The sequence below is a fragment of the Micropterus dolomieu genome, linkage group LG03 (assembly GCF_021292245.1).
Source record: "Micropterus dolomieu isolate WLL.071019.BEF.003 ecotype Adirondacks linkage group LG03, ASM2129224v1, whole genome shotgun sequence".
Lineage (NCBI taxonomy): Eukaryota > Metazoa > Chordata > Actinopteri > Centrarchiformes > Centrarchidae > Micropterus > Micropterus dolomieu.
The window spans coordinates 12,031,918-12,043,456 of NC_060152.1; the positions used below are offsets into that span (position 1 = coordinate 12,031,918).

Consider the following 11,539-nt stretch of genomic DNA (forward strand, 5'->3'; position numbering starts at 1 on the left):
GAGACTCTCTTATTCAGCTCATGCACCAGTTTGGGGTAAAACATAGCTCACACACTTCCCTGTGTCTGGTTCTGTATACAGTGTTTGATAGCTTCTCACTGACACCAATATGCACTTTCAAATTGTGTGAACTGAGTGTTTATGCTTTGTTGTTTGTGTTTCCTCTGCAGATATGGCGGCAGCTGTTCTCTCCTCTCCATGCCCTCAATTTTGGGGTGGGTGGTGATGCAACACAACACGTGCTGTGGAGACTGAGCAACGGCGAACTGGATAACATCAGCCCAAAGGTCCAAATCTCTGCCAGAAATAGAGAACATGATAATGCTTGTTTATTCCATCAGTAGACTCATTGTGCTCATCTTTGTGCTACAATCTGAATTCCAGCTTTATTGACCCTAATCTATAAATGGCATGCATTCAGTCAAGATTCTTTTCTCTTTTACTGTTGTAGGTTGTAGTGCTGTGGGTAGGCACTAACAATCATGGTCATACTGCGGAACAGATCTGTGGAGGCATTATGGCTATTATCCAAGTCATCAAGAACAAGCTCCCCCATGCCCGGACGCTTGTACTTGTAGGTTATTTCTGATACATTCCTTAAAGGAAGTGTTAATATACTAACCTTCATGTCCGTTTAAAATGACAGATGAAGTTCTGACAACCATCAAACTGCACAGTGACTGCACAGTCACCCCTTTTAGCTCCTTTTAAGCTGTGTGAAGGTTAGGTAAACAATAGACAATAGAAAAAGGAGTTTGATTGAGTGTGAACTGTTTCAAGATATGCTTCTTTTCACGCTGTATTTAAAAGCCCTTACTTGTTTAGGAGGAGGCTGAGATGGAACTACATGTGAACTTGCAGTTTGTTTGGTTGGACTACAAACTTAATTTTTATTTTATCAACAGTTTTTACATTGATTCATTTATACATCCTAGAATATTAACAATGTGAAGGAGTGTTTGACCTTTTTAAAAATGACATCCGTACATCTGTTTTCCAGGGTGTACTGCCCAGAGGTAAATTGCCAAACCCTCTGCGAGACCGAAATGCCAAGGTGAACCAGCTGGTCCAGGAGGCCGTATCGTCCCTCCCCCACGCCTCTTTCTTAAATGTGGACCCAGGCTTCGTCCACTCCAATGGTAGCATCTCCCATCAGGACATGTACGATTACCTTCACCTGACCCCTCAGGGCTACCAGGCTGTGTGTGAACCCCTGCATGCCCATCTAAAGTCCATGCTAGATAAGCCAGCTGAGAACTGAGCAACCAGGGCACAAACTAACACTACCACAGTGGTCCTTATCCCTGATTCCAGAGAGCATCATACTCAGCTAATTAACACCTTGAATGATGGCTAGAATCAATTATTAGGGGCTAAGAGCTCTAAGTCCTCTTCATGGCCAGGGTTGGTGACCACTGTTACAGATACATAAAGTTTTGTGTGTTTATGATACAGTAAGAAATTAAATGTGCTGTGCTATAGAGAGACAAAGTCCTGCCTCAATTCCCAGTAAGCAAATGTTCCACGAGCTTTTGGTTCTCAAAGTGTTTTTCTATAGAAGGATTATTTCACTTCTTTACCACCTGATACAAATGATAAATCTGATCAGCGGAACTCCCCGTGTGTCAACGATCGGGATCAGAGCCAGCGACTCAACAAGAACAATGAAATGACATCTGAAGGGATGACAATGGAAGACACTGTTAAACACGTAAGTCAAGTAGTTATGAATAAAGCTTTTAAAAGATCCATCAACTTTTTACTCTAAAAATATACGCTGTATAGGTCAAAACATTAGTAGCTTCTTAGTAGCTCCTTATCCCTTCCGCTACAGCTCTCATGAGACTATTGCAGCCTAATTTACCTTAGAATATCTGCTTTTCAGAAGATGCATGCCTTAGGCTCCTGGAACAGGAACCTGTTGGGAAGGATGTGAGACATTGGCTCTTTAGGTGCCAGTGTATATCTGGTAAAACGAAGATAAGAATTACAATAACTCGCCCTTACCAGGAATTGCTGTAATTTGTTATTTTGTTCCTCAGTTTCACTAAGTTCCGTGAGTAATGTATTCTTTCAATAGCTTTATTTTCTGTGTTGTAACGTCTGATGTCTTTTGTATATGTTAATTTGAATGACCAAATGTTTTTGATCGACCATTACTGTCTACTTGCTTTTTATCATGTCACATATTGTCTCATTATTGTACCTTATTGCTCCACCTATTGTAACAGTATCAGAGTTTGACATAAGAGTCTTTGCATTGTTGCAATCATAAATGTATTTGGGTAGGTTGTGAAGTTGTATAGATATATCTAAAGTTGCTTGTGCTTCAAGTTTAATCTCATCTGCTACATAATGTCCCATCAGACCACCTAAAAAGGCTTTATTTCACACTAAAATGCTTCTGAACCTCTTGGATAAGGATTGTGCTGCAGAACTTGAATTATGCTTCAGGGTGCCTGATTGTGTAAGTGATGAAAGAATGCATTAAATATGAGAACAAGATGGTTTCACTGTCCCTTGATTGATTGATGTGATCTATGTGCTGGTACTGAGTAAGAGACATTGATTACCACTGATGCAGTGCACAATTTTTAGGCCTCAAGACCCATCACTAATGAACACATTCATTTAGAGTACACATACACAGATTAGGTCAACAAAAGATTTATTGCTTTTGGTTGACTGGTTTTGTTCCGGCCTTAGACTTGGTTGTGAGCATAGAGCTGTGTTTCTGAAATTTGAGGAGGGTGAACAAGTCTCGCTTTGCCCTTAACCTGCATCCAACCTCATCATCATTCCAAGTTCAACAGTTCTTCCAACAGTTGTCGAACATAATATAACTTATACTTACAATTCTGGCTGTTGCCCAGATCATAGCAAGCATGATCTTACATGTGATAGTTATTGGCGTATCCGTAGTGGTGTTGATAGGGCTGATAATAAGCTCACATGCTTGTGCTCAATTGTAAGCTTATCTATATAGCATGAAATGCTTTAGCCAGTAAATAATGTTTATAATTCACAATGTGTTGTACGTCAAGCACAAGCAGTAGGATGCATAGTGAAGATAAAAGTGCATCTCAACTTGGATCAGTAAGAAAAAGCATAAAACTAAAAATGTGTATGTTACACTGTTAACTATTCAAAGTAAGATCATATGATAATAGGTTGCTCACATAATAACAAGACTGGGGCCATTTGACCTTTAAATACTCTTTGAGTGCAGGTCAGTTTCATGTTTGTCCTTCACTTTCTCACGAGAATGAGCGATTACTCAAAACTTCAATTCGTTATCTTCTTGGCAAAGGCATTTATTTCCTTTTATTCATGCCACCCACTATAAAGGCGCTGGTTGGGCAAGACATGGTTCATATAACTAGCAGTTGATGAATGTGCCACGGCTTAAATTTCAGACATCAACACCATCCTTTATAAGGAGCCACAACAAAAATAACCATTTCATTCTCTCACTGGGACTGAAGTTAGTGCACACGCTGGATTTTTTTCTTTTCGACTTAGCTGTATTGTTTTGGGTTTACTATACAACATGGGATCAAGGATGCTTTTGCTGTTGGTTGTTGTGCTGCTTCTATTTACTAATCACAGCCAAGGTATTGTATACTTTATCAGAATTAGACAATATCATGAGTTACATTTAAAACTCATTACAAAGTTTACATCCTGTGCATTTTATTGTGTGTTTTTCTAAAATTTGTCTAAGGTGTACCTGAGACACATGAAAAGTCCTCAATTACCAGCACATTCACTGATGGTATGTGAGATTAATATGTAAAACACATTTTGTACAAGATTATTTTGAATTTGCATTACCCAATTAAATAATTGTAATTATTAATCTTCTTTTTTGTCTATAGCCTCTGCTGTTGGACAGTCATTGACAACTGCAAATCCAATCAACACTCCAAGACAGTACAACATAAAGTGTAAATGTGAAGGACAAAGAAGCCCTAACAAAGGTATACAGTAAACAAAATGCACACCTTATGAGTATTAGCTGAGTGCATTATCCTAACCCTCTCTACTCTTTTATACTTGTATATTTGGGTCATCCAGGAAAGGGAAGAAAGATGATGAATACATGTTCTTGTAAGCGGTCTGGCAAGCATGGAAAGTGTGAGTTACCTATAGTCTTGGATTCAGAATATTCCCCTGCATTAAACTGAAAGATTATACATTTATGGACTCATTAAAAGTGTCATTTACAGATTTTTAAATATTTTGGATAGTAAATTTAATAATGTTTCCCCCCTTTTGCTTTATTGGTCTGGATTTAGTGAAACAACAATGGATAAAGTGCCAGAAGAAAAACAAAGGGAATCTGAAGAAGTGCATCGGGAACTTAGGTCCCAGTACCCCCATATGAACAACACTAGGAAACACTCCTTATATATATATATATACACACAAATTTTCTATATATATACGCATGTATACTATGTATGATGGTGTGATGTTTATGCAATGATCACTTTCATTTATATTTCTTTCTATACAACAGAGTAAAGAGTCAAGTAATTTTTTTTTTTTTTAAGTGTTAAAGATATTACCAAAATTTTGCACGGCTGTAACTTTCTGAATCAGCACAAAAACACTGTATCATCTTTAATAAAGTCCATACAAAATTGTCTGTGTTGATTTTTTTATTGATTAAGAACATTCATCAAAGCATAATTAGACTTACATTTTATGTTATGTTATCATGCATAACAGAAAAAAAGTGTTCACAGTGAAGAACTGAAATTTGTACCAAAAGAGTATGAAAAGTCAGAGGAACACATTGCAGTGTTTCCCCTTGTTTACTATGCAAATGTACTTAAGTATTTTTTATTTAACTGGCTCTAGGGCAGAAACAATAACAGCCACCACACTAACAAAACTACTTAATGATAACATTTGACCTAAAATCCCCAAACAGGGAGTGCAATAATAATAACAATATCCTAATAATAATATCTGCCCATTTCACTGCCAGTGTAAATGTTATTATTCGTTGTTGTACATTAGTGAAAATAAATCTAATTAAAGGAAATCAAACAGCAAACTGTAACTTAGATAAAAGTTTTCCCATTCATTTCACAGTGAGATTGTTGACTGTAGGGAGTGCAACTGTGAAGGTCTCAGTTTAATAGCACAGTGACCGACAAAGCAAACAGACCCATCATCATCAGACTGCCTTGATATGGGATGTGGAGGGTGGGGGCGTGATCTAAGAGGGAGAGAGGGACAGAAATAATGACAAATGAAGAAAGAAAATCTCTTCTGAAGTGAGAAGAAAGTTATATTTAGTGAGACAATGAGATAATATAACATGAGATAGTGTATAGTATAGCACCTATTCTGATGGCGTTTCAACAGCATTCATGTGACTCCGGAGCCTTATTCGGCTTTTTATCATCTCTCCCATCGCTCCCTGTGGCTTTGACAAAAATTATATGGAAATGAATAAGTTTGGGGTTTTTTTGGATGTTTTCATTTAGAATTATTGTAGGCCTAGGTGATTCTTACATTCTCCATTTGTAAAAATGTATAATGGAGAGACATTTGCAAACAACAACAAAAAAGTAATGCCTATTGAAAGGCAGAAGAAGCACACTGCATTTGTTGAAAAATATCCGTCTGGGGATGAGAAAAAGAGAGAGATTGTGGGAGTGCTGTGAAAAGCAGAGCAGAGCAAATGTACTTTCAAGTGGATCAAAGCCATTCATGAACGGTGAATACATTGAAGAATCACTCATTAAAATATCAGAGCATATTCTGACATGGGCTAGTTCAGAAAATTAAAGTTGTACTCCTCTTCATAAAGACAGGGCCATGGCAACAAACATCACCTGGCAACAAATCGACTGGTGATCAGTTCTGCTCCAGCATAGTCAGTTACCTGCAATCAGTCAAGGCATGTGAGCAGTATGCAGACAGTTCTTATGCGGATTGGCTGCAGGAAGAAACCATTGATTTTAAAATGCTGAAAGGCCAAACACGGGGAAAGGATATTTGCAAGGCTGTTGTGAATTGTTTAAAGCCAAACAAATAAACAAGACCCCTGGAAGACTGGTATCCTTCGAGTAGAACGAATAGCTGTGGATGCGGGGAGGGGCACATAGAATATACTTATGTACAGGGCCCAGATTTTTGTGCAACGCCCCTCCCTGCTGCACAATAAAGTCCAGTGGCTTTCCAGGGCGGAGGTCCTGAAACGGTTTTGACAAGTCCCGTGAACGCACTGAACAAGGAAATGGGAAAATGGAAGAACGGCTCAGCAGATGCTGTAAGATTGTTTTAGTTCTTGAGTGCAAGTTGATAGTGTTTATAGAGTTGTAGCCTACAGAGAGGCTCACTCTCTCACTTCCCCTCCCTGAGAGAGTATAAAGAAGGACACAATCACATCAATTATGATTGTTTACAGCTTGTGATCATTGGAATGAAAACTGCATTTAGGGAAAGAGAAAAAAAGCTACATTATGCTTCCCTGTCACACCCCTGGACATTGACCCATCCCGGTTGAACTTTGGCATTCACAGGAGTAAGTCAACAAGACCTCGAAATTGAACTGGTCGACATAGCTGACAAAGACTTGTGAGTCTCCAAAAGCCGAGCTGATGATGTTGCCCCATCTGAAAGCCACCTCGCTCAAAACCACAAATGAAGCGATGTTAAAAACCTCCCAAAACCCAACAAACTTGTGTTTGAAACATGGAATTCTATTTCCGGCAATTATATGAACCTGAGCAGGTTTGTGCAAGCAGATTTTCCCAAGTATGAACTACATAAAATCCAAATATCGCTCCCCTCACAGACAAGAGCTGCAGTCTTATGTGCAGCTCAAACTTACATCTCTGATATCGAGGAGATCTGTGGTGATGTCCAGAAACAGAAATCGCATTAAACAGGCAAGAACGCTATCCTTTGTTTTGCAACAAAGTATCTGTTATACCAAGTTGTGATTTTGACAATGAATTCATTGACCGTGATATTGTTGTGTTGCTCCTCCATTTCAGGAGTTGCACCTCCATTTCAGGAGTTACTTAGTGAAAATCCTATAGTGACGGTGTCTGCCCCCCGACCATCGAAATTATTTAAAAAGGTAAACAGAAGAGGAGCTGTGCATAAAAACCTCATAAAAATTAAAACCACAAGAGCAATAGTGCAAACGAATAGGAGAGTTAAATGTGGACTCTTAAACATCAGATCTCTCTCTTCTAAAGGTGTACTAGTAAATGAACTAATATCGGATTATGATATTGATTTATTTGGTCTTACTGATCTTACCTGGCTGGGTGATGGAGAATATGTTAGCCTAAATGAATCCACCCCTCCCAGTCATATTAATACTCACATTCCTCGAGGCACAGGCCGAGGAGGTGGAGTTGCAGCTATCTTCGACTCTAGCCTACTAATCAGCTCTAAACCTAAACTAAACTATAACTCATTTGAAAGTCTTGTTCTTAGTCTTTTGCACCCAAGTTGGAAATCACTGCAACCAATTCTTTTTGTTATAGTGTACCGAGCACCTGGTCCGTACTCTGAATTCTTATCTGAATTTGCAGAGTTTTAACTTTAGTCCTTAAAACGGACAAAGTTATTATTGTAGGGGATTTTAATATTCATGTGGATGTTGAGAATGACAGCTTCAGTACTGCGTTTATCTCTCTGTTAAATTCCATTGGCTTCTCTCAGAGTGTTCATGAACCGACTCACTGTTTTAACCACACCCTCGACCTTGTTTTGGTGTATGGTATTGAAATTGAACATTTAGTAGTGTTCCCACAGAATCCCTCTTTGTCCGACCACTGTTTGATAACTTTTGAGTTTGTATTGCTGAACTACACGCCATTGGGCAAAAATTTCTATACAACATGTCTGTCTGATAGTGCTTTAGCTAAATTTAAAGATGCGATTCCATCAGCTCTAAATTCATTATCAAGTCACTTTCCACCAAACTGGAAAATTCTCGTTGAATTTGGCAAGATAGTCTTAAAACTTATAGGAAGGCCCTCCGTAATGCCAGAACAGCGTACTACTCGTCATTAATAGAGGAAAATAGGAACAACCCCAGGTTTCTTTTCAGCACTGTAGCCAGGCTGACAGAGAGTCACAGCTCTATTGAGCCAAGTATTCCCATAGTTCTCAGTAGTTACGACTTCATGAGCTTCTTTAATGATAAAATTCTAACTATTAGAAACAAAATCAACGTGAACAGGTTGATGGTGATCCGTGGGGTTTGAATGCTTACGACTATTCCTCCTTCGGACAGTCACCCGGCCCCCCCTTCCTGGCTGCACAGGAGATGCCGGGGGACGGCTACCACAGGCTAACTCAGGCCGTTTCGCACCGACAGCCGGGGATTGGCTAGCTATAGTAGCTAAAGACTGATCTACCAAGGTGCGGAGCCGGACTTCTAATTCACTGAGCCTCGCCTCCATGTCTATAAATAAACTACACTTAGTACACGTACCATTACTCCTAAAGGAGGCAGAGGAGTAACTGAATATCTGAAACACTGAGCAGGAGAAAGTAGGAGAGAGAGAAGGAGAAGGAGAAGCCATCGCTAGCTGCTAAGCTAAAGTCGCTAACGGCTAAGCTAAAGTACTGTAGCGTCAGCTACCAAAACTTTTGAACAACTATGAGATTGAACAGCAGTCACTAAAAGATGGAAAGAACTGTGAGAATAAGTGTTTAGCAGACAGTTGGCCGCTGTAATCTAACAAATGTAACTGGTATTTAGCGAGAGCAGCACAACACGCTACCAACACACAAGCACCGGAAACGGAAATGAGTCGACACACTTACCGCAGTACGTCAGGAAAAAAGCAGGAAGTGAAATGCTTGCTCAAATTGAGGTAATCTTATCCACAAAAAGGTGGAGAAATTTTTCACAGGCCTCAGAGAATTCTACATGATAGACAGATTGAGGAGTATTAAGAAGAGAGTTTATTGTCTTAAAAAGAACATGAGGTTTGTGGCAATTATTTGAAATAAAATCTGAGCGATACTTGTTTTCTCAGTTTAACAGTTCTCAGATTTTTTTTACAATTGTTAAATATGCAAACTTTCTCTAAGAATGTCATAAGAAACCTGCAGATGATCTTTTTCCATTTGCACTCAGCCTTCCTACACTCTTGTCTAGTAGCACGAGTTAAGTCATTTATCCAAGGTTCAGATTTAGGTTTTGAACACATATTTAGATGAGGCAGTGTTGTCAACAATGTTGCAACGAGTGGATAAAAAAGAAGAGATTAATGCTGCTGTATTTTGACGAGCAGAGGATCCCATAGTTTTCCTGGCAAAAATAAAAGCACCAGATAATTGTGGAGCAGTGTTGGGTTTGATCACCCTGCAGATGCGAGGTAGAGGGTATTGTTTAACAGTATGATAGGAAAGAGAAACGTCAAATAAAACAGGCGAGTGATCAGAGAATACAGCTTTGTGTACGTCTACATTACAAATAGATACATTGCATGACAAAACAAGGTCTAATGTGTGACCATAGACCTGTGTCGAACCAGAAACAAACTGTGTAAGGTTAAAAGAATCAATAAGAGAGTCGTCAGTAAAACAATAAAGTGAGTTTCATCAGAACAGAAATGAACCAAATCAAAGCTGCAGCTCCTCTTCTACCTGAGCAGGTGAGTCCAACAGCTTTTCCAGGTGAGCAGGTGTTTCTAGCTGAGCCTGAGCTTCTACAGTCCAGGAGAGCAGACTCATGGCCTCCACACTGGAACTCTTTGGTCCACATCGGAGCCTCCACTTCTCCATAGAGCGCCCCCTGGAGGACTGAAGGAGCCCCACAGCCAAGCTCCCTACAGACCACCTCTGCATCCTGCTGGTCAAAGTCAGCTTCACACACTGAGGACCACCTCTGGTTAGACTGGTTAGACTTCACCTCCAGTCTGCCTGAGCACAGACTAGTCCCGTCCAGCAGCCTGACAGAGTCTGGAGAGATAACAGAAGATGAAATAGAGATAAAAACATGTCATGAAACAACAATTCAGTGATTCAAGGTGGACTCAGCACAACTCCAACATCAGTTCATCATTAACAACAGAACACATCTTTCTACCAGCACAGACTGCAGCAAGTTCACCAGCACATTTCCATTTAATACTCTGTCACACTTGTTCTCCATGTCTGAACACTTTCAACATGTTTCCAAACAACAGCACAACATCATCATCTGCAGATTTCTCTGCTCTGTTCCTTCTGCTCAGGTTCTCCACAATCTTTGCTCTCCACACAAACAAGTTCAACACTTTCATTCTGAAGATTTGGAACCCAGAAGAAAAACCTGCTTAGAAAACGTCTGTGAAGGTTCTTGGTCATCCAGGTCATAGTTATCACAGCCAGGAGCACTAACGAACCGGTGGTATTGACAATACTAGCTGATGATGCCAGAGGTTAAATAGCTGAGTTTCCCTACCAGTCAGGCAGAAATGAAGAAGTCTCTTGGATAAGCGTCGAAACATCTTCTAGTTTTTTTAAAAATCAAGTCCATTGCCCTTTACCTCAAACTTCATTGGATAACTGGGCTAAAAAGCACATAATTCAAAATAGGCAAACGTGACTTCTGCGTGCAAGAAGAAACAGTAGAGCCTGTTATGTTACACTGTCAGAAGCATGAGGAAGAAAGAAGGCAGCTGGTTCTAAACCTCAAAATGATAAAAGTACACTTTGATATAATAACAATTAATTAATAACATGAATTGTTTTTCAGTATCTTAGACTAAACAATGTGATTAAGAGGAAATGAGTTTATTTTGTTTAATTATGTATTTATGTATAAATAATATAAGCACTAATCCTTTGATCCACACTCCATCAAGCCGGCTAAATGCACTATTCTTCCTGCTGTTTGAGATGATAGAATGCCTAAAAATCTGTACACTATCTGGGAAAGAGACGGTTGCTTTGGAAAATAATCACCCAGTAGAGCCTACAACCTATTATTTAATTGTTCTCCAGCTGTAGTTACTCCAAAACACAACCAACGTTGAGGATCACTCAACTTCATAAAACTTCTCTGATGTTACTATTTTTAAGTTACATAACCAAGATATGGTAGTGTGGTGTATAACATATGTGCATTTGACCATTACAGTTTAACATAATGCTCTGCAGCTGGGGAGAGGGACAGTGAACCCTTATGGGGAAGTAATGATTGATGGGTGTACAAAGAGTGAACCCTCCTATGGAATTTGACCTCTGACCCAGTGTTAGGGGGAGTAGAGATTAGTGTGTATGAAGAGATTAGTGTGTATGAAGGGACTGTACCCTTCTGTGGTGTCTAACAGATGGTTACACTTATTCTACAGCACTGTGCCCTTATATGGTATTTAGCAGAGACCTAAACATGTCCTATATAAGCTGTGTTCGATGTACAGAGAGACAGAGTGGTTATGGGGCTGGGTCACTCTCCAAGCTACTGCAGAGCTTGTAATTAGGGCCCGAGCACGACCGTGCGAGGTCCCTATTGAATTTGCTCGGCTTATATATATATATATATATATTTAGGGCCCGAGCA

At 39.6% G+C, this 11,539-nt stretch overlaps 1 protein-coding gene across 4 annotated transcripts in view; it reads left to right on the forward strand.

Moving 5' to 3' along the window:
- pafah1b3 overlaps positions 1-2,503 on the forward strand; it is a 3,973-nt gene extending 1,470 nt beyond the window's left edge. For all 4 annotated transcript variants that reach the window (XM_046044650.1, XM_046044652.1, XM_046044651.1 and 1 more), the window contains exons 3-6: positions 1-35; positions 171-287; positions 452-574; positions 1,001-2,503. The exon at positions 1-35 is cut by the window's left edge and continues 55 nt beyond it. In XM_046044650.1, coding sequence (XP_045900606.1) covers positions 1-35; positions 171-287; positions 452-574; positions 1,001-1,261 — 536 coding nt within the window. In that variant the 3' untranslated portion in view covers positions 1,262-2,503. The remainder of the gene's footprint in view (positions 36-170; positions 288-451; positions 575-1,000) is intronic.
- Positions 2,504-11,539: the final 9,036 nt, after the last annotated feature.